Source organism: Hyperoodon ampullatus (genome assembly GCF_949752795.1).
Source record: "Hyperoodon ampullatus genome assembly, chromosome: 11".
In the NCBI taxonomy this organism is placed as follows: domain Eukaryota; kingdom Metazoa; phylum Chordata; class Mammalia; order Artiodactyla; family Ziphiidae; genus Hyperoodon; species Hyperoodon ampullatus.
In genome coordinates, this window is record NC_136924.1 from 38217224 (window position 1) to 38243509 (window position 26286).

At 49.9% G+C, this 26286-nt stretch overlaps 1 protein-coding gene across 1 annotated transcript; it reads left to right on the forward strand.

Moving 5' to 3' along the window:
• Nucleotides 1-15335: 15335 nt before the first annotated feature.
• On the forward strand, nucleotides 15336-15542 carry SMIM45 (small integral membrane protein 45; the record flags this gene model as incomplete). Its single annotated transcript, XM_079715465.1, has 1 exon — nucleotides 15336-15542. The coding sequence occupies one exon, from the start codon at nucleotides 15336-15338 to the stop codon at nucleotides 15540-15542; it is 207 nt and encodes a 68-aa protein (XP_079571591.1).
• Nucleotides 15543-26286: the final 10744 nt, after the last annotated feature.

Genomic DNA, 26286 nt, shown 5'->3' on the forward strand with positions numbered 1-26286 from the left:
ACAGGCCGAACCGCCGCTCATGCGGTGCGCGCCGGGCTTTCAAACCACCCTGTGGCCCACCCCTTGTGAGTAATCGCGGGTCACGTGACAGTTCCCGGGCGGGACTTCGTGGGGGGCGGAGCAGGGCCTTCTTAAAGGAACCACTACCGCCTTTTCCGAGGGGAGGTTCCACCGCGGGCTCTAGGCACATAGGGTGCTGCCTGCGGGACAAGACTTTTATTTCACGACTGGGAGAAAGAAGATATTCAGTGATTCAGTTATTCATTTTCATTCATTCGTGCTCATTCAAGTGCTCTTGATTCCTTCCAAATCTGTCCCTCACACATCTTCTCCACCTCAATTGACTCCGTCCTTGCAGCTGCTCAGAACAAAATCTTGGGTCATTCTTGGCTCCTCTTCCCCGCACCTCACAATCAATCCGTAAGCAAGCCTGTGGGTTCTATTCTTAAAATGCAAGAAGCCGACCATTGCTCACCACCTCCACCCCACCACCAGGAGAAGCCACTCTCCTCTCTCACCAGGTCTACTGTAAGAGCCTTCTCACTGGCTCCCTGCTTCCACCCTGGTCTCCAGGGCTACTGGCTATTCTCCACACAGCAATCGGAGTCATCCTTTAAAAAGAGAAATCAGAGCAGGCCACTTCTCTGGTCAAAACCCATCGATAGTTCTCTGCTCACTCAGGTACATTGCAAATGCCGTACAGGGCCTTTGAGGCTCTGTGGGTTCTGGCCCCTGACAGTCTCTCTGGCCTCATCTTCTGCCCTTTTCCCTCTAAAACGGCTCTAGGACCCCTGGCCCCGTGGTTCCCTCTGGCTGAAATGCTCTCCTCCCCAATAGTCAAATGGCTTGTTTCCTCACTTTATTCATGTTTCTGCTGCAATGTCACCTCATCAGAGGGGGGCTTTCTTAACGACCCTATCTAAAATAGCAAGCCCTCCCATAATCCCTCTCTCCCCTCTTCTGCTCAGTTTTCTCAATAGCACTTCACATATTGACTAGAACTGGGCAGCACCTGAGATTTTACAAACTAATAAACTGTTACTGTTTATTACTGTTTAGTAATAGTCTGTTACCTTTTCATGGATGCTGCAGAAGACATGAAACTCCTGGGTAAGGGACAAAGGACATTATTACTCAAGGTAAAAGCAGTAGCTGTGGCTTTACCTTTGTGTCATTTTCCCCACGTCCCGCAAGCCCTGCAGAGGGCCCACCCATCATGTTTGCCTCTACACCTCGTGGATGGCATTATAGGAGAGGAACACAGAGGTTAGAAATTCACCACTTTTATAGTGAGTGGTAGGCATGCCTGTCCTTTTCCCGGTTGCTTGCTTTTCCTGTTCTTTTTCCAACCCTCAAGCTTGCTTGCTGCAAAAACACACCCTTAGAAATGGCCTGGGTAAAGAGCTTTCAGAGCCTTGCTTTCTTGGCATGCCCAGCAAGAACCTACAGGGACTCAGAGCCCACAGCAGATTGCTTCTCCCAACAGTTATATAATTATCTGCTCATTGTCTGTCTCTCCAATTAGAGCATAAGATACATGAGGGCAAAGATTTTGTCAGTTTGTATGTCCAGCACTTTAAAAAGTGTCTGGTACATAGTAGTTGCTCAAGAAATATTTGTTGAATGAATGAATTGATTTACATCCATTTGTTTATTCTCAGCAGTGATTCATTCATTCATTTCCTAGGGCAGACCCAATGCCCCACCCTGGGAACACAGATGAATCAGACATTACTGACCAACTCAGTGTGCTGGAGGAGTAGGACTGTGATCTCACAGTGTGTTCATTACTGTGACATCTGGGAGAAAAGAGGCATACTTCCTGTCTAACCTAAATCCTTCTCACTGAGAACCAAACTAGTGATACCTTGCTTAGAAAGAGCAGGAAGTACATGGCTTCAGGGAGCCCCTGCCCCAGCACAGATGGTGCTTTGATTCCCCATGGCATGGGGCATGGAGGGGACTCCCTGACAGTCAGGTAATAGTAAGTACTAGGAAAATAAAGGTGGGCTAGGGGATAGAACGTGATGGGTAGGAGGAGGTACTTTAGGTCAGGGGAGGCCTATCTAAGAAGGTGATGTTTGGGCAGATGTCTGCATGCGTTGAGAGAGGAGCCAATTAAATATAGTGAAAGGGGCTTCCCTGGTGGCGCAGTGGTTGAGAGTCCGCCTGCCGATGCAGGGGACACGGGTTCGTGCCCTGGTCTGGGAGGATCCCACATGCCGCGGAGCGGCTGGGCCCATGAGCCATGGCCGCTGAGCCTGTGCGTCCGGAGCCTGTGCTCCACAACGGGAGAGGCCACAACAGTGAGAGGCCCGCGTACCGCAAAAAAAAAAAAAAAAAAAAAAAAAAAAAAAAATATATATATATATATATATATATATATATATATATATAGTGAAGAAGGGAGGGTGGGAGGAGACGCAAGAGGGAGGGGTTATGGGGATATATGTATACATATAGCTGATTCACTTTGTTATACAGCAGATACTAACACACCATTGTAAAGCAATTATACTCCAATAAAGATGTTAAAAAAACAATAAAATGGAAAAAAATAAAAATGCTAAATAAATAAATAAATATAGTGAAGAAGAGGATTCAGGAAGAAGGACCAGCAAGTGATAAGACCCTGAGTGGGGACAGATACACCAGAAATACAGCTACACGTGGAACAACTCCTACAGAACACCTACTGTACGCTGGCAGAAGACCTCAGACCTCCCAAAAGGCAAGAAACTCCCCCACGTACCTGGGTAGGGCAAAGCGGAGAGATTCCCGCACAGAGGATCGGTGCCGACCGGCACTCACCAGCCCGAGAGGCTTGTCTGCTCGCCCGCCGGGGCAGGCGGCGCTGGGAGCTGAGGCTCGGGCTTCAGTCAGAGCGCAGGGAGATGACTGGGGTTGGCGGTGTGAACACAGCCTGAAGGGGCTAATGCACCACAGCTAGCCGGGAGGGAGTCCGGGAAAAAGTTTGGACCTGCCGAAGAGGCAAGAGACTTTTTCTTCCCTCTTTGTTTCCTGGTGCGCGAGGAGAGGGAATCAAGAGCGCTGCTTGGAGGAGCTCCAGAGACGGACGCGAGCCGCGGCTGAAAGCGCGGACCCCAGAGACGGGCGTGGGACGCTGGGGCTGCTGCCGCCGCCGCGAGGCCTGTGTGCGAGCGCAGGTCACTGTCCACGCCCCCCTTCCGGGGAGCCTGTGAAGCCCGTCACTGCCGGGGTCCCGGGATCCAGGGACGGCTTCCCTGGGAGAATGCACGGCGCGCCTTGGGCTGGTGCAATGTCACGCCGCCGGCGTGCCTCGGGCTGGTGCAATGTCACGCCGGCGTGCCTCGGGCTGGTGCAACGTCACACCGGCCTCTGCCGCTGCAGGCTCCACCCGCACTCCGTGCCCCTCCCTGCCCCCCAGCCTGAGTGAGCCAGAGTCCCCAAAGCGGCTGCTCCTTTAACCCTGTCCTGTCTGAGCGAAGAACAGACGCCCTCCGGCGACCTACATGGAGAGGTGGGGCCAAATCCAAAGCTGAGACCCGGGAGCTGTGAGAACAAAGAAGAGAAAGGGAAATCTCTCCCAGCAGCCTCAGAAACAGCGGATTAAAGCTCCACAATCAACTTGATGTACCCTGCATCTGTGGAATACATGAATAGACAATGAATCATCCCAAATTGAGGAACCAGGAGTCAGTGCTGTGCCTCTGAGGTGGGAGAGCCAACTTCAGGACACTGGTCCACAAGAGACCTCCCAGCTCCACATAATATCAAACGGCGAAAATCTTCCAGAGATCTCCATCTCAACACCAGCACCCAGCTTCACTCAATGACCAGCAAGCTACAGTGCTGGACACCCTATGCCAAACAACTAGCAGGACAGGAACACAACGCCACCCATTAGCAGAGAGGCTGCCTAAAATCATAAAAAGTCCACAGACACCCCAAAATACACCACCAGACGTGGACCTGTCCACCAGAAAGACAAGGTCCAGCCTCATCCACCAGAACACAGGCACTAGTCCACTCCACCAGGAAGCCTACACAATCCACTGAACCAACCTTAGCCACTGGGGACAGACACCAAAAACAACGGGAACTACGAACCTGCAGCCTGCAAAAAGGAGACCCCAAACACAGTAAGATAAGCAAAATGAGAAGACAGAAAAACACACAGCAGGAGAAGGAGCAAGATAAAAACCCACCAGACCTAATAAATGAAGAGGAAATAGTCAGTCTACCTGAAAAAGAATTCAGAATAATAATAGTAAAGATGATCCAAGATTCTATTTCCAAGATCCATAATCTTGGAAATAGAATAGACAAAATGCAAGAAACAGTTAACAAGGACCTAGAAGAACTAAAGATGCATCAAGCATCGATTAAAAACACAATAAATGAAATGAAAAATACTCTAGATGGGATCAATAGCAGAATAACTGAGGCAGAAGAATGGATAAGTGAGGTGGAAGATAAAATAGTGGAAATAACTGCTGCAGAGCAAAATAAAGAAAAAAGAATGAAAAGAACAGAGGACAGTCTCAGAGACCTCTGGGACAACATTAAACACACCAACATTCGAATTATAGGGGTTCCAGAAGAAGAAGAGAAAAAGAAAGGGACTGAGAAAATATTTGAAGAGATTATAGTTGACTTCCCTAATATAGGAAAGGAAATAGTTAATCAAGTCCAGGAGGCACAGAGAGTCCCATACAGAATAAATCCAAGGAGAAATACGCCAAGACACATATTAATCAAACTGTCAAAAATTAAACACAAAGAAATCATATTAAAAGCAGCAAGGGAAAAATAACACACAAGGGAATCCCCATCAGGTTAACAGCTGATCTCTCAGCAGAAACTCTACAAGCCAGAAGGGAGTGGCAGGACATAATTAAAATGATGAAGGAGAAAAACCTGCAACCAAGACTACTCTACCCAGCAAGGATCTCATTCAGATTTGATGGAGAAATTAAAACCTTTACAGACAAGCAAAAGCTGAGAGAGTTCAGCACCACCAAACCAGCTTTACAACAAATGCTAAAGGAACTTCTCTAGGCAAGAAACACAACAGAAGGAAAATACCTACAATAACGAACCCAAAGCGATTAAGGAAATGGGAATAGGAACATACATATCAATAATTACCTTAAATGTAAGTGGACTAAATGCTCCCACCAAAAGACAGATTGGCTGAATGGATACAAAAACAAGACCCATATATATGCTGTCTACAAGAGACCCACTTCAGACCTAGAGACACATACAGATTGAAAGTAAGGGGATGGAAAAAGATATTCCATGCAAATGGAAATCAAAAGAAAGCTGGAGTAGCAATTCTTATATCAGACAAAATAGACTTTAAAATAAAGACTATTAGAAGAGACAAAGAAGGACACTACATAATGATAAAGGGATCGATCCAAGAAGAAGATATAACAATTGTAAATATTTATGCACCCAACATAGGAGCACCTCAATACATAAGGCAAATACTAACAGCCATAAAAGGGGAAATCGACAGTAACACACTCATAGTAGGGGACTTTAACACCCCACTTTCACCAATGGACAGATCATTCAAAATGAAAATAAATAAGGAAACACAAGCTTTAAATGATACATTAAACATGATGGACTTAATTGATATTTATAGGACATTCCATCCAAAAACAACAGAATACACATTTTTCTCAAGTGCTCATGGAACATTCTCCAGGATAGATCATATCTTGGGTCACAAATCAAGCCTTGATAAATTTAAGAAAAATTGTATCAAGTATCTTTTCTGACCACAATGCTATGAGACTAGACATCAATTACAGGAAAAGATCTGTAAAAAATACAAACACATGGAGGCTAAACAATACACTACTCAATAACGAAGTAATCACTGAAGAAATCAAAGAGGAAATTAAAAAATACCTAGAAACAAATGACAATGGAGACACGACGACCCAAAACCTATGGGATGCAGCAAAAGCAGTTCTAAGGGGGAAGTTTATAGCAATACAATCCCACCTTAAGAAACAGGAGACATCTTGAGTAAACAACCTGACCCTGCACCTAAAGCAATTAGAGAAAGAAGAACAAAAAACCCCCAAAGTTAGCAGAAGGAAAGAAATCATAAAGATCAGATCAGAAATAAATGAAAAAGAAATGAAGGAAACGATAGCAAAGATCAATAAAACTAAAACCTGGTTCTTTGAGAAGATAAACAAAATTGATAAACCATTAGCCAGACTCATCAAGCAAAAAAGGGAGAAGACTCGGGCTTCCCTGGTGGCGCGGTGGTTGAGAGTCCGCCTGCCGATGCAGGGGACACGGGTTCGTGCCCCGGTCCGGGAAGATCCCACATGCCGCAGAGCAGCTGGGCCCGTGAGCCATGGCCCCTGAGCCTGCGTGTCTGGAGCCTGTGCTCCGCAACGGGAGAGGCCACAACAGTGAGAGGCCCACGTACCGCCAAAAAAAAAAAAAGGGAGAAGACTCAAATCAATAGAATTAGAAATGAAAAAGGAGAAGTAACAACTGACACTGCAGAAATACAAAAGATCATGAGAGATTACTACAAGAAACTCTATGCCAATAAAATGGACAACCTGGAAGAAATGGACAAATTCTTAGAAATGCACAACCTGCCAATACTGAATCAGGAAGAAATAGAAAATATGAATAGACCAATCACAAGCACTGAAATTGAAACTGTGATTAAATATCTTCCAACAAACAAAAGCCCAGGACCAGATGGCTTCACAGGCGAATTCTATCAAACATTTAGAGAAGAGCTAACACCTATCCTTCTCAAACTCTTCCAAAATATAGCAGAGGGATGAGCACTCCCAAACTCATTCTACAAGGCCAACATCACCTTGATACCAAAACCAGGCAAGGATGTCACAAAGAAAGAAAACTACAGGCCAATATCACTGATGAACATAGATGCAAAAATCCTCAACAAAATACTAGCAAACAGAATCCAACAGCACATTAAAAGGATCATACACCATGATCAAGTGGGGTTTATTCCAGGAATGCAAGGATTCTTCAATATATGCAAATCAATCAACGTGATACACCATATTAACAAATTGAAGAAGAAAAACCATATGATCATCTCAATAGATGCAGAGAGAGCTTTCGACAAAATTCAACACCCATTTATGATAAAAACCCTGCAGAAAGTAGGCATAGAGGGAACTTTCCTCAACATAATAAAAGCCATATATGACAACATTGTCCTCAATGGTGAAAAACTGAAACCATTTCCACTAAGATCAGGAACAAGACAAGGCTGCCCACTCTCACCACTCTTATTCAACTTAGTTTTGGAAGTTTTAGCCACAGCAATCAGAGAAGAAAAGGAAATAAAAGGAATCCAAATTGGAAAAGAAGAAGTAAAGCTGTCACTGTTTGCAGATGACATGATACTATACATAGAGAATCCTAAACATGCTACCAGAAAACTACTAGAGCTAATCAATGAATTTGGTAAAGTAGCAGGATACAAAATTAATGCACAGAAATCTCTGGCATTCCTGTACACTAATGATGAAAAATCTGAAAGTGAAATCAAGAAAACACTCCCATTTACCATTGCAACAAAAAGAATAAAATATCTAGGAATAAACCTACCTAAGGAGACAAAAGACCTGTATGCAGAAAATTATAAGACACTGATGAAAGAAATTAAAGATGATACAAATAGATGGAGAGATATACCATGCTCCTGGATTGGAAGAATCAATATTGTGAAAATGACTCTACTACCCAAAGCAATCTACAGATTCAATGTAATCCCTATCAAACTACCACTGGCATTTTTCACAGAACTAGAACAAAAAATTTCAAAATTTGTTTGGAAAAACAAAAGACCCCGAATAGCCAAAGCAATCTTGAGAACGAAAAACGGAGCTGGAGGAATCAGGCTCCCTGACTTCAGACTATACTACAAAGCTACAGTAATCAAGACAGTGTGGTACTGGCACAAAAACAGAAAGATAGATCAATGGAACAGGATAGAAAGCCCAGAGATAAACCCACACACATATGGTCAACTTATCTTTGATAAAGGAGGCAGGAATGTACAGTGGAGAAAGGACAGCCTCTTCAATAAGTGGTGCTGGGAAAACTGGACAGGGACATGTAAAAGTATGAGATTAGATCATTCCCTAACACCATACACAAAAATAAGCTCAAAATGGATTAAAGACCTAAATGTAAGGCCAGAAACTATCAAACTCTTAGAGGAAAACATAGGCAGAACACTCTATAACATAAATCACAGCAAGATCCTTTTGGACCCACCTCCTAGAGAAATGGAAATAAAAACAAAGATAAACAAATGGGACCTAATGAAACTTCAAAGCTTTTGCACAGCAAAGGAAACCATAAACAAGACCAAAAGACAACCCTCAGAATGGGAGAAAATATTTGCAAATGAAGCAACTGACAAAGGATTAATCTCCAAAATTTATAAGCAGCTCATGCAGCTCAATAGCAAAAAAACAAACAACCCAATCCAAAAATGGGCAGAAGACTTAAATAGGCATTTCTCCAAAGAAGATATACAGACTGCCAACAAACACATGAAAGAATGCTCAACATCATTAATCATTAGAGAAATGCAAATCAAAACTACAATGAGATATCATCTCACACCAGTCAGAATGGCCATCATCAAGAAATGTAGAAACAATAAATGCTGGAGCGGGTGTGGAGAAAAGGGAACACTCTTGCACTGCTGGTGGGAATGTGAATTGGTACAGCCACTATGGAGAACAGTATGGAGGTTCCTTAAAAAACTACAAATAGAACTACCATATGACCCAGCAATCCCACTACTAGGCATATACCCTGAGAAAACCATAATTCAAAAAGAGACATGTACCAAAATGTTCATTGCAGCTCTATTCACAATAGCCCGGAGATGGAAACAACCTAAGTGTCCATCATCAGATAAATGGATAAAGAAGATGTGGCACATATATACAATGGAATATTACTCAGCCATAAAAAGAAACGAAACTGAGCTATTTGTAATGAGGTGGATAGACCTAGAGTCTGTCATACAGAGTGAAGTAACTCAGAAAGAGAAAGACAAGTACCGTATGCTAACACATATATATGGAATTTAAGGGAAAAAAATGTCATGAAGAACCTAGGGGTAAAACAGGAATAAAGACACAGACCTACTTGAGAATGGACTTGAGGATATGGGGAGGGGGAAGGGTAAGCTGTGACAAAGCGAAAGAGCGGCATGGACATATATACACTACCAAACGTAAGGTAGATAGCTAGTGGGAAGCAGCCGCATAGCACAGGGAGATCAGCTCGGTGCTTTGTGACCGCCTGGAGGGATGGGATAGGGAGGGTGAGAGGGAGGGAGATGCAAGAGGGAAGGGATGGGGGAACAGATGTATATGTATGACTGATTCACTTTGTTATAAAGCAGAAACTAATAAAAAAAAAAAAAAGAAAAAGCAACAGTAGACACACTAAAAAAAAAAAAAAGACCCCGAGTGGGGAGCATTCCTGACACTTCTGAGAAGCAGCAAGGAGGCCAGTGGCTGAAGCAGGTGGGGTGAGGAGTGCAGGAGATGAAGCTAGAGAGGTGATGGAGGGCCAGGTGACTGAGGCCCTTAGAGAGTCAAGGAAAGACCTTGGACCCTGCTCAGCACGGTCCAGGAGGGGCTGAGCTGAAGCCCATTCAATCAACCTGTGCTGAGTGCCTGCCTTGGGCCAGGCCTGGTGCTGGACACTGTGACCCAGGCACAGAGGTCTCAGTGGTGGACGGACAGATAACAACCACCGAAGGCAGCACAGTGGGTGACAGCCAGCACGGGAAGCAGCTGGAGCCCAGATGAAGGTGCATTAAGGCTCCCTGGGGGGCCCCCATTACACTTTGCTGGGGAGGTGACTGTTGGCTGAGGGGTCAGGTGAGTTGGTGCTTGTCCCATAGGTAGTGCAATAGAAAATAGTTGAGTGTAAGACCCATACTGTGATGAAGTGTAGAGATTGGCAGGAAGCCCAGACCCAGGCCTGGAGGTTCTTGTATCATCAACACCCAGAACTTGCAGGGCCATCAGAGACCCTCTGGGCCAGTGTTTTTCAAACTGACTTCTGCAAAACCCTGGGGAGATGCCTCAGGGGCACCGTGAGGGGCAGGGGAGAAGCTGAGTACGTAGGGCCCAGAAACCCCACCCCACCATTTAACAGAAGCAGCTCTGGCTTCATCTCTATTACATATTGAGCTTCCCATAAACTTTTTTGTGAATAAAGAATCACGTGGCTAAAACAATATCTAAGGGCTGCTGATCACTTTTTAAAATAAATTTATTTATTTATTTTTGGCTGCGTTGGGTCTTCGTTGCTGCATGCGGGCTTTCTCTAGTTGCAGCGAGTGGGGGCTATTCTTCGTTGTGCTGCACGAGCTTCTCATTGCGGTGGCTTCCCTTGTTGCGGAGCACAGGCTCTAGTCGCGCGGGCTTCAGTAGTTGTGGCACGTGGGCCCAGTAGTTGTGGTTCGAGGGTTCTAGAGCGTAGGCTCAGTAGTTGTGGCGCACGGGCTTAGTTGCTCCACGGCATGTGGGATCTTCCAGGACCAGGGATCAAACCCGTGTCCCCTGCACTGACAGGCAGATTCTTAACCACTGCACCACCAGGGAAGTCCCCTGTTTATCACTTTTAAAAACAGATTTATTAAGGTGTAATTGACACATAATAAGCTACACATATTTAAGGTGTACAATTTGGTAAGTTTTGATATAAATATACACCCAGGAAGCCACCACCACAATCAATTTATAATGAACGTATCCATTACCTCCAAAAGTTTCTCTGTGCCCCTTTCATCCTCCCCCACCTCCTCTCTGCCCTCTCACTCCAAACTGTTCAACGGCACTTTGCCAGCTTTGCTCATCATAGTTCAATACTGGAAATGCCCCAACTGTCCTTCAGTGGTGAACAGATAAGCTGTGGTACATTGGTAAGGCAACATTATCAGTGCAGAGAAAAGCACTGTGCTAAGCAACAGAAGTCAGACACAAAGGAGCATATACCATAAGATTCCATTTATGTGAATTGCAAATACAGGAAAAACTAATCTATGGTGACAGAAATAAGATCAGTGGGTGCCTTTGGAAGGCGGTAATGACTGGCAAGAGACAGGAGGGAACTGTATGGGATGATGAAAATATCCTAGACATGGTCTGCGTGGCAGCTGCAAAGGTGTATACACAGGTAAACGTTCATCACTTAAGGTTTGTATTTTACTGTATGTACCTTAGATCTTAATAAAAATCTCTCTGGAAACTCAAACTCACTCCCCTTGGCCCACATATGCTGGAGAGGACACTCCCAGGACTCCCAGATGGTCCCACAGATGGCAGGGTGTCTGTGGGGTGGGAGACCCAGAGACCCAAAGCCATTTTACCCATAGCCTTTGCCACCTGCCCGTCCTCAGTTTCTGGGAATGGACTCCCCAGGGAGATGGTTCCTCAAAGGCTCTTCCCCACCCCGTGGGCCTCTGGGGCTGCAATCTCCTCCTGCGACGATAACCACTGCTGTTTATGGAATGCTCACTGGGCCTCTGAAACTTTGCAAACACTCTGTCTCTAGCATAGGAGGGAGGACCCAGGCTTGGGAGGTGGACCCTCACCTCCAGCCCACCCCCGCACACGTCCTGGCTTTGTCACTGAGACGCTGAGTGACCTTGAAGAAGGAGAGGGTAAGCAGCTTCACGTCTCTGAGACGAAGCTGCCCCAACCCCAAAGTGGGCTTCAACAACTAACCAGCTGGAGGACCAGATGAAGTGATGCGGGGCCCAGTCCTGGCCTAGTGGGGAGGGCTCCATGGCTGGGAGCCACGACTATATCAGGCTGTATCCCAGCCAGGGGGCCTCCGGGGCTGGTGAGGCAGAACCAGGAGGGCAGCCCCTGCGAGCACGCCTGCAGCCCAGGCTAGGGCTCCGACCCTGGCACTGAGACTCTTGCCATGTGACCGTGGATGACCAATAAATGATTTAACATAAATATATAAAGCACTGAAAGCAGTGTCTGGCGTATGGTAAATGCTACATTGGACCAATGTGTCCAGAATCTCAGTCTTGGTTCTTCCGTCTATAACACATGACCCTCATTGGCTCTACTGGTCATTGCTTCTGTGTCCTACCCACGTGTCAGGGACCCCAATCTCTCCCTACCCTCAAATGGCAAGTCTCCAAATCCTCCTAGTTATCTTGGTAGGGGCCACTTCCTCTCTAGGTCTAGTAGCCGTGGGGTCCAGCAGCCTGCTGGGTGGCTCCCACTTGTCCCGAATTTATCCAACCCTGCTCTGCCTGTCATCTCTGTACCATGTGCACAGTGCAAGGGATCCTGAAGAGAAGGCTGGTTGCTAGGGCAACAGAGGATAAAGCCCTTCCTCTGCCAGGCTGCTGATTGGCTAAGGCAGGTCCCACCTCCCGCTATCCTGAGGGTGGGGGGCAGAGAGAAGGGTCTCCAATGGGCAGGGAGAGGTACAGGCTGCCGGAGCTAGCCCAGGACTGCCCCCTCCTGGCCCAGTCGGAGCCCCTGGGCCTGAGAAACTCTGTCTCCCGTAGGGGGCGTTGGCCTCGCCCTTTCTCTGCTTCCAGCACCCGGGGCGGCTGCAGATGGCAGCATCTCTGGGAACAGCAGCTGCGACTGAGTCCATGGGCCGACGCTGAGCTGCTTAGGCCGAGGCTGTGCGCTCAGCCCGGAGCCTCCGGAACAGGCATCTGCAGGGCATGAGGTGGGTCTGCGGGCACGGGGGTCGGGGTGGAGGATTGAGTGGTGCTTGGGAGGCAGGGAGAGGGGCTCTGCAACCCTCACACTGTCCTGGATGGGACTTTAGCTGGAATGGGGGCTAGAAAATTCCTTATAGATCATCTGATAGCCCCTGCCCCCATCCCGTCACTGTGCAGGGAACCCTGGAAGTTCAGAGAGGGTGAGGAGGGGCCCAAGGTCACACAGAAGGCCAGTGAATGTTTTGCTTCAGCTAAGCCAGTCCTCTGAGAAGCCAGGAGAAGGTCTGGGATCCTCAGTTGCCCCAGAATGCCTGGGATTTTGTTCACAGGGCTGGAGAGGTTGGGAGACCCTGAACACTGCTCCGCAGGCCCACAGCATTGCAGCTGAAATGGCTTCTGCTCTGCCCAAGTCCCCCATTCTCGTGTTTAAGCTCAGAGGAGGTTGGGGTCCTGGGTGGGGCCAGGGGAGGGGGCACGAATCACTTGGCCTCAGTCAGGTTAGTTCGGAGCAGCCTTTCTGCTTGTAGGTCCCCTTCTCCACCTCCCCCGAAACCCAGGCCACACCAACCAATTCTGAACCCTCTCTTTGGCTCTACAGAAGGGCAGATGGTTAGGAGGACACTGCCCTAACCCTGACTTTGGGTCATTAGCACACTCTTCATTTTATTTCTCCATGAGGAGAATAGGGCACCTTGAGACACTGTGCTTCAGAACAGCCAGTGGGGACCCTGGAGGGCAGGGGAGGGGCTCTGGGTGGATGCAGGACTGGGAAGCAGCACCTCTCCCTCCCCTGGGGTCACAGCCCACCTCGTAGACCCACCTGGCAGTAGAGGGACAAGAGGAGCTGGAGCTTGGAGACAGAGGTCTGAAAAGCTGGAGCTTCTCTTCAGTCTGCCCTGGAGGTCATTCCATCCATCCCTTTTCTCCCCTCCCTAGAAGACAAGGTGGGCCTTTGCTCATTTGATTCCGTTCAGGTATTTTCCCCATCAAACCTCAGGACATCACGGGGGGGTTGGAGTCCAGCTCTGCCACTTCTCAATTGGGCAACTCAGGGCAAGTTAGTGAACTTCTCTGGGCCTCAGTTTCTTCATCTGTAAAATGTGGACAGTAACACCTACCCCATAGGCCTTTTGTAAGGTCTGTCACTGCATTCTGACTGTGGTCTCCCTGCCTGACAGGGGCAGAAGTGGGGCTTCTCACCTTACCCCTTTCTCACTCCTCAGGAAGGGTCTGAGGGTGGGTTAAATAGGCCCTGATTTATTCCATTTCTGGAAGAGATAACCTGTGGTGTGGCTTTTGAAGTATGTATAGGAGTTTGCCACATGAACATGAATACAAAGGACATTCCAAGGAAAATGAAAGCATATGCAAAGATGTAGACTGTATAACATGCAGATGCACATAGGTGATTGACAAGTGTTTCCCTGTGATGGCACGTAGTGTGGGAGATGAGGCTGGCAAGGTTGGCAGAGAGCAGATGTGGGCATCTTTGGGCCATTCTAAAGAGTCTGGGTGTATGTAAAACTTGTGAAGCACCTTAAACCTGCTAGCTTCCACTTTCCTGCTTTCCCTACCTCTGGTACACTGGAAATAACAATAGCTGATATTCACTGAGTGCCGATTCTGCACCAAGCAGCATGATACTAAATGCTCCTTAGGCATTGTCTCGTTAAACATTCACAGAGACCCTAAGAAGTGGGTCCTACTTCTATGCCCATTTCCCAGATAAGGAAACTGAGGCCCAGAGACTAAGAACAAACTACTATGTAGCACTTGGTAAGCGCCAGGCACTGGTTCTGAGCATTTTACGTAAATTAACTCTTTTAACAGTCACAACAGCCCTATGACCTAGATACTGTTTTCACTCCCATTTTACGGATGTGGAAACCAATGTCCAAGTCTTTTGGGGCTGGCACCTGTGTCCATACTCTTCTAATTATAAAATGAGGCATGGGCCTGAATTCGGGAGCCTGTGCAGAGCCTGTTGATATCAACCAGGTCCCCTAGGGATGGGCGGTTGTTCACCATGCTTTCACTAAGCCACACCTAGCCAGGATGCACGGGTGGCTGGGGACCCACTCATCTGTGAGGGGCCTAGCAAGTGGCAGCCTCTGCAAATGCACAGTCAGAGCCGGGAGGGGCAGCTCAGAGGAGGCATGGCCCAAGCTGTCCTTTACTGAGTGCTCTGAGGGGTCAGTCACCTCACTGAATCCCCACAAGGCTCTGTTAGCGTCCCCTTCTGCAGGGGACAATGCTGAGGCCCAGAGAGGTTAAGCAACTTGCCTGAGGGCACACATACTGTTGAGGGACTAAGCCAGGGCCAGCCCTCAGCTATAAGCTTCCTTGTAGAAGGGCGAGTAGGAGCTGGGTGGGCCCCTGTGGTCGGGGCAGCTGTGTGCTTGGTCAGGGGGCCGGGGCTGCTGAGTCACTGCCCTTCACCCTCCAGGGTCTCCGTCTTCCCAGCCGTAAGGTGAAGCTCTGACCTCCTGGCTCTGCGAAGCCTACGGGTCCCCCTCTGGGAGGGTGGGTGGGATAAGCAGCCTCTCTGCTGGTTCTCACCGACCGTGTCTCAGCAGCCAAGGCCTCCGCGATGCCGCACTTCCTGGACTGGTTCGTGCCTGTTTACCTGTTCATCTCTGTCCTCATCCTGGTGGGCTTCGGCGCCTGCATCTACTACTTCGAGCCCGGTTTGCAGGAAGCGCACAAGTGGCGCATGCAGCGCCCCCTGGTGGACCGTGACCTCCGCAAGACACTGATGGTTCGCGACAACCTGGCCTTCGGGGGCCCCGAGGTCTGAGTTGACCGGCTCTGTTGGCGGTGGGGGGCGGGCACCGGGTGCCCTCTCCCGTCCCGCCCGGCCTGGAGACCCCGGGCCAGAGGGAGAAGAACCCCTGGTCCTCCAGGCTCTCCCTCGCAGCCTGGCTCCTCCCAGGAGGAGGGGCTCTGGGAGGACCCTGGCTGTGGGGAAATGGGGCACCTGGGTGCCTTGAGATGTCGCTGCTGATGGCCCAGGACTTGCTCTCCAGGTCAAGCCAGCTTATCCCACACCTGCCCTCCCTAGCTCCGGGGATGCCCCATGGCCCCCCAGTGCCTTTATGCTGCCCAGCACTCCTGCCCCTCCACCCGGCGTCAGGCATGGCTGCCCCTGCCTGTCCTGAGCCTCCAGATCTCCCAATTCCCTACCAGATCCTCGGTGACACTCAGCTCCCCGCTCCAGCCAGTGGTATCGACCCTACAGCTTCATGGGCCAGGCTTCAAAGCTGACCCAAGGAAAGGGCCCCCTTTGGAGGGATGTCAGCTTAGCCCAGCCCAGTCCTACCACTCTGGACCCAGGCTTGGCATGGATGAGTGTGTGTGGTGGGGTGTGCAAGGGGCGAGGCCATAGAGGAAGGAGGTGTGTGTGTGTGTCTGTGTCTGTGTGTGATAGAGAGAGAACGTTTGGGGGCAGGTGTGCGGAGGGGAGGAGAAGCATGTTTGTGTGAGAGGGAGGGGGGCCCCCAGGCAGGATGGGAGGTGATGGGGATGGGGTGAGCTTTGTGGGCAGTGTGGGGACCACCAGCAGTTCCCACCCCCCTCCCTCGGCTGGACTTCCCTATCCCTTCCCTTTCCCAAGGCTGAGACCGCTGGCAGGAGCCCCGGCCCTCCCCTCTGGGTCCTGCACTGCACCAGGGGCCCCAAGCCCACCCTGGAGCCCTCCTTCTCTGTGGAGCACCACTGCCTCCTTTTTGGACATAGATTGGCAACCTGCTCACTCCCCTCCTTTGGGGCGTCCATCTTAATTTATCTCAATAATAAAGACTCCATGACTATCTTTGCAGGACTGTCTCCTTTCCTAACAGTAGGATCATGTCTATCATCTCACTGGGTCCTCATAAAAAACATGATAGTTCAATATCCCCCCATTTGGGGGATGGGAACACTGACTCTCCAAGAGGAAAGAGCAGTTTCTCAGCAGTGGCACTACTGACTTTTGGGACCAGATCATTCTTTGGGTGGTAGGGTGATGAGCATATCTGGGTTCCACCCACTAGAAACCAGTAGCACTTGGGCCCTCCCCCCTAACTAACTGGATTCCCTGGGGTAGAGAACCAGTTAGGATATAAATTCAGGCACAGAGATGCAAAACAGCAGGGCCTTAAACCAAATAGAACGTTTTTCTTTCTCACGGTACAGTTCGTAGGGAGGCTGTCCAGAGCTGACCTGGTGGACAGTTCCATGCAGTGTTCGGGGACCTGAGTTGCTCCTCTCTTGCTGCAGGGCTGCTGTCCTGGTTGGTGCCATCCGAGGGGGCTCTTTGGCGTCCCGAGGAGCAGGGTGGAGGGAGGGTGGCAGGGGCCACTTGCCCTTTTGAGGGACACTCCTGCTGGCTGGACCTCTTACTTCCCTTTACACCTCACCAGTCAATACATAGTCATGTGGCTACTCCTAGCTGCAAGGGAGGCTGGGAAGAGCTGGGTGGCTGTGTGTCCATTTAAAAAGTCTCCCTCTCGGGGGCTTCCCTGGTGGCACAGTGGTTGAGAGTCGCCTGCCGATGCAGGGGACACGGGTTCGTGTCCCGGTCTGGGAAGATCCCACATGCCACGGAGCAGTTGGGCCCGTGAGCCATGGCCGCTGAGCCTGAGCGTCCGGAGCCTGTGCTCCGCAGCAGGAGAGGTCACAACAGTGAGAGGCCCGCGTACCGCAAAAAAAAAAAAAAAAAGTCCCCCTCCTTACATATAGCTGATTCACTTTGTTGTACAGCAGAAACTAACACAACATTGCAAAGCAACTCTACTCCAATAAAGATATTAAAAAAAAAAAAGAAAAAAGTCCCCCCCCTTGAAAGGAGGAGAACACATGGAGGCAGCTGCCATTCCATTTTCATAGGGACTTGCCAAGGCAACAGGGCAACAGGCTGAGGTTTGAACCAGACCTCCTGACCCCAGACCCGGGCTCGCTCTTGCACACACCCCATCTTAGGAGTCAGAGACAGCAAAAGCTGCCTTCTCTCATCTCGAGGGGTGAGGCTGCCCTTCCTCCCTGGGGCAAACCCAGCAATTGCAGGGGGCTGTGTTGCAGAGCCAGGTTAGGGTGAGGCAAGAGGGCCCCCTCATTCAGTTCTCGGCACCTCTCTTGCCTCACCCTAGGCCCAGCCCTGTTGTTTCTGAGTCTCACAGCCCTGACCTCTGACCCAGCAGAGCATTTTGCAGCTCACAGAGATTCCACCCCACCCACCCACCCACCTGTCAGCTTCCCCACCACACTACCACCCAGGACTCTTGCAGGCACAAGACACCAAACTGAAAACAGCTGCAATAATAAGGTTTGGTTCTGGACTCAGGCTCAGCTGGACCCTGGAGCTCAAGGATGTCACTGGGTCACTCCAGCTCTCCATCCTTCTCTCTCTCCATCTTGTTAAGCCCTGTGGGCTTCCTTCAGGTGGATTTTCTCCACGTGGTACAAAGGTGCCCTGGCAGTCCCAGGCTCACGCAGCCCTTGTGCCTTGATTTCAGGAGAGAGCACTCATCTGTTCCTGCAAAACCTCAGGGGGGGCTTCCCTGGTGGCGCAGTGGTTAAGAGTCCGCCTGCCGATGCAGGGGACATGGGTTCGTGCCCCGGTCCGTGAGGATCCCGCATGCCACGGAGCGGCTGGGCCCGTGAGCTATGGCCGCTGGGCCTGCGCCTCTGGAGCCTGTGCACTGCAATGGGAGAGGCCACAGCAGTGAGAGGCCCGCGTACCGCAAAACAAAACAAAACAACTCAAAACAAAACCCTCAGGAGGTGGGCTCCTGTCGGCCCCCAAGGCTTACGAGCTTAGGGGATGGGGGTGCCTTGATTGCCAGGCAGCTCTGGCACCCACCCCAGCAGCCAGGGGTGGAGCTGGCTCTACTGATCACATGGTCTGAGGGGGTGGGGGTAGGTTGCAGCTGTTACCTAAAGGAAGGGAAGGGATGCTGGGCAAAAACCCAGAGGGATTGAGGACACTGCTTTTCGGAAGAGGAAACAAGCATGGAGAGAAATGACCCACCCGGGGTGACCCGGGGGTTACTAGCACCTGGGTTTGGGACTGGGAGTCTGGGGTGGGGAAGGTGGACAGGAACACTCAGAATTTGGTGAGCATGTGAATCGGTGCTCTGAGTATGGACTTCCAGGGCAGGCAGGGTGTGGCGGAGGTAGGTGAGCAGGTGAGTGGGATCTGTAAGGACCCATTGGAGGGCAGGGCCCTTCCAGTGCCTTACAGATCACCCCACACAAGAATGGGGGCAACCAGCACCACCCACTGGGTAGCCAGTCCCACACTGCCTCAGTTTCTCTGGCAGTGCCAGCCCCAATGTATTTTGAGCTCCCTTCCCTGAGGGGATGAACTTCTTTCATTATGAAGGGGAAGTTATCACAAAGACTCTGTAGTGTTCCGGCCCCGTAGGACAGGAAAGTAGCAGGGACTCAGGACAACTAGAACCAGCCACTCAGACCCCCTTAGAATTCTTTCTCAGACTCTTTTTTTTTTGGCCGCACCAAGTGTCCTGTGAGATCCTAGTTCCCTGACCAGGGATTGAACATGTGCCCCCTGCAGTGGAAGCGTGGAATCTTAACCACTGGACTGCCAGGGAAGGCCCCTCAAACCTTTTTTTTTTTTTTTTTTTTTTGCGGTACGTGGGCCTCTCACTGTCGCAGCCTCTCCCGATGCGGAGCACAGGCTCCAGACGTGCAGGCTCAGCGGCCATGGCTCACGGGCCTAGCCACTCCGCGGCATGTGGGATCCTCCCGGACTGGGGCACAAACCCGTGTCCCCTGCATCAGCAGGCAGACTCTCAACCACTGCACCACCAGGGAAGCCCTCAAACCATTTTTTATTCCTGCTTCTGTATACCTACTTCACTAACCAACCCCGATTCCCCCCATCATGGAAAATGTAGCAGCCAACTGTTGGCAACTTTTATGTCTTACAGCTCCAGCCAGTGGAGAGAGAGTTACCCTGTCCCTCTCTCTGGCTGCAAGCACAAATATCTCAGGGGTGGGATTCATGGCTCATCCTAGGTCAGGCGCCCATTTTAAACTCATCACCCAAGGCTGGGGCAGGGTCCTCTGTGTGGTCCAGCTTGGGTCAGGGCCCATCTGGACCAGTCAACATGACCTGAGCACAGGTCATCTCAGAACCTGACGCTGAGTCCTACTGTCAGGTCTCTTGTGATATTATGGAAGGAAGGCAGGGTTCAGAAGAAATGATGAAAACTGCTCCCCCGCCCCTAGCTTGAACACACCAGACAGTCCCTATTGGAGATGTATTCAGCTTAACTGGATGAGCCAGGGAAGGCTTCAGACTAGATCTGGCCAGCAGCCGAGTTTGGTTTGTCCAACACAGTGCTTTGAAAAGATGCAATTTTTTTTTTTTTTTTCTGCACCATGCAGCTGGCAGGATCTTAGTTCCCTGACCAGGGATCGAACCCAGGTCCTGGGAGTGAAAGCACCAAGCCCAAACCACTGGACCGCCAGGGAATTCCTGAAAAATGCAGATTAATTGGCAACATTTATAAGTCAGGAGATTTCACATAAAAATCTTTTTCTGACTCCTCTTTAAAAATAAAAATTCTGGCCATACTGGGTCTAAAGTGTGAAGGTGTTCAAGGTTACCAGCTTCACAGCCTCAGCAGGGAGGATGTTGACTGTGACACTACCTGAGGCCTGGGCAGTGGCCAGTCTTCATCGCAGGAAAGCTGGCAATGTCCAAAAGCTGCAGCAGGGTCTCCTACTCCAGGCTGCCAAGGAGGAGCTTGAGGCTCAGAGATGGTAAGGGATTCACCCAAGCCTTCTGCTCTTAAACCTGGATCATTTCCCTGTGCTCTCCCCAGCGCTTATTACATAAATGTTTACTTATACATGCTCCTCCCATAAAGGACCCAAGAAGGCTTTAGCTGAAGGAGCCACATACATGGGGGTGGAAAGGAAATATTCTGACTCTGACTCCTACTGTAAAACTATTACTTGTCTCTGAGCTTCCTGGCAGCCACAGGGAAAGGGGAAACACAAAGAGGTCATTTTATTCCTGTTAGGTGATAGCAGGAGAAATTGACTGTTAATGAAAGACAAGTTTTCTGGTTCCAAATACTAAAAAGAAATGTCTCAGTGATAAGAGCAACACAGTAGACTGTGCCCTCAGCATTTTATACAAGGGGCAGGGTTGACCCAGATAGCAGAGCCTACAGAAACAGGCCAGTGCCCATGGAACCAGATTTTTCCATCTGCCAGGGCATGCCAGAGGACTGTACTGGGAGCAACTTAAGGTCAGGGCCTGGCAATAGTAAATCCTATAAAACTGTCCATTTAAATTGCATTTTGGGGGGATTTCCCTGGTGGCACAGTGGTTAAGAATCCTCCTGCTAATGCAGGGGACACGGATTCGAGCCCTGGTCTGGGAAGATCCCACATGTCACGGAGCAACTAAGCCCGCACGCCACAACTACTGAAGCCCGTGCACCTAGAGCCTGTGCTCCACAACAAGAGAAGCCACTGCAATGAGAAGCCTGTGCACAACAAAGAGTAGCCCCTGCTGTCCGCAACTAGAGAAAGCACACGCACAGCAATGAAGACACAACTCAGCCAAAAATAAATAAAATAAAAATTTTTTTAATTGCATTTTTTGGGACTTCCCTGGTGGTTCAGTGGCTAAGACTCCACGCTCCCAATGCAGGGGGCCTGGGTTCGATCACTGGTCAGGGAACTAGATCCCACAGGCCACAACTAAAAGATCCCACGTGCTGCAACGAAGAGTTCACATGCTGCAACTAAAGATCCCACATGCCACAACTAAAAAAAAAAAAAAAAAGGATCCGTCACGCCATAAGGAAGATCCCACACATGGCCACGAAGATCCTGCGTGCCAGCTAAGACCCGGCGCAGCCAAATAAATAAATACATAAATAAATATTTAAAAAAATAACAATACGTTGCATTTTGGGGGGCAAGCTTCTTGCTCTGACAGACAACTGAGTTCACCAAGCATTTCTGTGTGCCAGGCATTGAGAATCACAGATGATTAAAGCCCAGAGAAGTGTCCTCTGCCAGTGCCTGGCATTGCGCTCAGCTCATGTCAGATTCTTGTAGAGAGCTGGTTGTTGTTTTTTTTTTTTTTTTTTTTTTGCGGTACGCAGGCTTCTCACTGTCGCAGCCTCTCCCGTTGCGGAGCACAGGCTCCAGACGCGCAGGCTCAGCGGCCATGGCTCACGGGCCCAGCCGCTCTGCGGCACGTGGGATCCTCCCGGACTGGGGCACGAACCCGTGTCCCCTGCATCAGCAGGTGGACTCTCAACCACTGCGCCATCAGGGAAGCCCGAGCTGGTTGTTTTTATATCACTCCTGCCCTGCCTGCTTCACTGGGTTAGGGTAAATGTCGAAGGGGGTAGTTGGCAGGAAAGCACTGTATAAATCCCACGCATAATACAGCTATTCTCCAGAACCCTGCAGAGGAATGTCACATACCTGCTCTACCCCAGGCACTAGGTCTGGCACCAAGAATGCAAAGACAACGACAATATAGTCCCTGAATCAAAGGAACTCACAAACTGGAGGGGCAGATGGATATGTAAACAAATTACAACTGTCCTAGCAAGAGAAGTATGTGTGAGAAACTGAAAATAGAACTGAATCCCAGGGAAGGGGGTTATCAAGGAGGATATGACTACTGATCTGGGTTTTGAAGGCTGAATAAGAGTTTTCCCTGTAAAGGGAAGAGGAGCCAGCAAGTGCAAAGCCGTGGAGGCTAGGGAGGACCCAGACCTTTCTGAGAATTGTGAGTGGTGTCGTGTGGTTGCAGCACAGAATACTGGCAAGCAAGTGGTGGGAGAGGAGCATGAACAACCAGAAAGTTGTGTTTCAAGTAAGGCGTAGGTCCAGGGAGAGAACCTGATGACCTGCTAATTGCCACGTCCTCCAGGAAGGCTTCCCTGACCCCACCAGCAGCTTTCCCCATTACAGCCCTAGTCTTGTGTTGTGATTTTTTTTCACATGTCTGTGGAGAGCAGAGATGGCATCTTCTTATCTCAGCCTGCAGCCTCCATGGCACTGGGCAGGGCCTCCCTGAAAGCACGCTTGTCGGAGGAGTGGGGCCTGTCTCTATGTCTTGCCAGGGGCCACCTATCTGCTTAGAGACAAAGATTTTAGAGATGCTAGGAGGCTTTCTGGGGGTCAGGTTTTGTGCAGGTTTTTAAAATGCTTTGGGAGGTTTCGAAGAGTCCTGGGAGCTTTCCTTTCCCACCATCTGGTTGCTGTCAAGATACGGTGGGTATATCTGGGCTGGGCCCAGGACAGGGAAACAGGAGGCGGGAATGTGTAGGGTCCCTGCGTAGGAATGGCTGCGATGTTCGGACTCTGGCCCCCGAGGGCGGCACAGGCTTCTCATTGTTCTACCCCCTCGGCTCTCCACTCTGGCTGAGCGGGCAGGGCTTGGGAAGGCTTGAGAGACCGGCTCTGGGAGGAAGGCAGCAGCTCCAGGCCCCCTCAAAAGACCATCACACTGTCAGTCAACACCCTTACAGAGAACCCTGGGAGGGCAAAGCCCCTTCTCCTCCACCCCATCAAGTGGGGGGCGGGAAGCTCAGAATTTGGAGCCTGGAGATGTGGGTGTCCAGCTACGGGTTCATTGTGTGAAACTTGGCAAGTCCATTTCCCTCTCTGTATCCGCAGCTGTAAACAGTTGGAATTGATGTGGAAGTCACAGAAAATCACGAGGATAAATAAAAGGGGAAATCAGAATTACAAGGCAGTAATTTCAATGGCTAAGGTTGACTGAATTCATTGCATGCGGGATAGTGCAATGGCACTTCTCACTGCATCCTTACAGCTGTGTGAGGGGGCCAGCAGTGCTGCTCACCAAGTATGCCTGGCTCTTCCACTCTTGTACATGGTAGGGTTAACCTTCCTCCAACTAGTTCTTGCCAATGAGTTGTGATCAGAAAAGTCCAGGCCAAAGCATTTAATAGCTACCATATGATTCACCACTCTCTCCTTCCTCTGCCACAAAGACCAACACGGCTCCAGAAGGCGGTTGCTCCATCAGCCGGGGTTCCAGAGTGAAGGAGACATGGAACAGAGCCTCAGTGGACCCAGACCACAGTGGACATGAGGCATGAATCAGAAATAAATAGTTGTTACTATAAGTCACTGGGATTTGGGAATTGTTTGTTACTGAAACATAATTTAACCCATCTTGACTGATATAATTCCCACTTCACAGATGAAGAAACTGGAGCTCACAGAGATTAAGTGACTTATTCAAAATCGCACAGCTGTAACAAAACCAGGTTTGAGACTCTAGAGCTTGTGCCACTTGTCTGGGAGGCCACCACAATGGTTTTTTGCTTGGGTGGAGGTCTGTCCTTTGAGGCCACTTTCAGGCCTGTCAATCTTTCCTTTGGTGGGAAAAAAACTTGTGTACAGACACAAGGAGGTCATTGCCACTTTGGGCCACTAGAGGGCAGCTGAACCCAAGCACGTAATTAACAGGCAGGCAGTTTCGTCCAGGCCCCCAACACTGGAGGAGAGAGACGGGCAGGTGGGCAGCAGGAATACTGAGATGAACAAGACCCATTCCTTGCTCTCAAGGCCCTAACAGCCTGGCAGAGAGCAAGATGGAGGAATTCCAGACCTCCAAGAGGTCACATGAAGGCATCTGGTTCCTATTTAAAAAGGCAACTGAGTCCCAGTGGGGCAAGAGATCTGATAGAAGTTGCACAGTGAGTCAGTCACTGGCCAAAGAGAGGAGAGAAGCCAGCGAGTAAGGACCCCTGACTTCAGCTCAGGGTTTCTGCATCTCAAAGATAATGCAATCCAGTGGGGGTGGGCGGTAAATGCTCCCCCAACTCAATCTGTCCAGGGAGAGCTGTGCTATCCCCTCCCCCAGACACCTCTTTTCTTCCTAGAATCAGGCTGGTCCTCAGGCCTCAAAGCAAGGAGAGAAGGGGAAGAACTCCAGACAGATCCCCTCCCCACCCACTAGGACTTGCAGCAGGTTGTCCTGGTAACCAGAGCACAGCCAAGTTTGAGAACCTAAAGCTTGAAGGGGAGGGAATGAATAAGAAGAGTGGAAGTTCCTAGGTCCACATATTCACCATTCATTCAATCATTTTTTCCTTTTATTCATTCATTCTACAGAAACTTATGAGGGTAATTCTTACCAGGCCCTGGGACCCAGAGATGAATAAAATCCAGGCCCTTCAGAACTGTGCTGTCCAATATCATAGCCATAAATTAAATTTAAATAAAATTAAAAATTCAGTTGCTTGGTCCCTGTGATGAGGCAAAGATTAAAGAAGATGCCAGGAGAACACTTAGCCTAGTTCCCGGCTCAGGGTGAGTGCTCGGAGGATGTCCACCGTCACTGCTGTATTATAGTTACTGTAAGGATCTATTTACTTTCCCATCTTCCTGAGCAGAAGCGGGCTCCTTCCCAGCCCTGACATAGTGCCTGGCACATAGTAAGTGTTCAGTAAATGGTAGCTATTATTATCACCTTCATTATTATTACTATTCTTATGATAAAGGCAGAAGAGGGGACCCAGCCCAGCCCAAGGGCCAGGGTCTGCTGACAGCCCGCAATGCCAGAGCCAGGCTGGGAGGCCTCCTGGGTCTCCTCAGGCCCAGGGGAGGGTCATCTTCGCAGGCTCAGGGCCTTAGTACAGCGTCCAGCTGGAGGGAGCATGGGCTCAGGGGATAGTTGTTGAAGCAGAAAGCCCCTGCTTTAGTCTCCAGGAGCTCCAGCTTGCTTCAGGAAAGATCTCAGATGGGTGGCCAAGGTGGTCTGAGGGTCACAGAACTAAACAGGGTGTGGGGCAATGCAGAGGGAAAGCAGAAGTGAGGTCGGCTCTGGGACCACTGGAACGTGGCCATATTTGGAGTCTTCCTATATCGCAGACATCTCTCCAGGGTCAGAGTCTGTGGGAGACAGAGCAGATTTGACGAGGGCAGGCAGCAGGGCACCACACCCCACATGTCCTTGAGTCCAGGGCAGCCCAGCCTGGCTGTTACGAGCCTCCCATGGCCCTTTGGGATTCCAGAGGCTCAGAGCAGCCATTCACTGACGCCCACTGCTGAGAAGCCGGCCCCTCCCTGCCCCACAGCCCAGCCCAGCTGTGGATGTAGCTGGTGGTACAGGTCAGGAGAAGGCTGGGCCCTAGGCCTGGGGACTACAGCCTGGAGACTGAGGGAACCAGAGGGATGAGATCCCTGAGCTGGTCATTACAGCCAGAATCTGGGCGCGGAGGAGGTGAGGGCCCTGCACTAGAGTTAGCTTCCCAGACTGAAGAACACTAGACCTTTCTTGTTCTCTGATCAAGGTAGGTGAGTATTTGTGGGTGGAGGGAGGATAGTACCAAGTGATTGATGGCGGGTGGATCCTCAGTGATGGGAAGGGATCTGGGGATGTTAGAACAAATAGATCTCAGAAATTCTGTCCTCTGGCCAGCTCTGTGTGTGTGTGTGTGTGTGCGTGTGTGTACCCACTGAGGGTAGATGTTTGTGGTTAAGTGCAGGGTAAACATGCATGTACCCAGGTATGTGTGGTTGTGAGT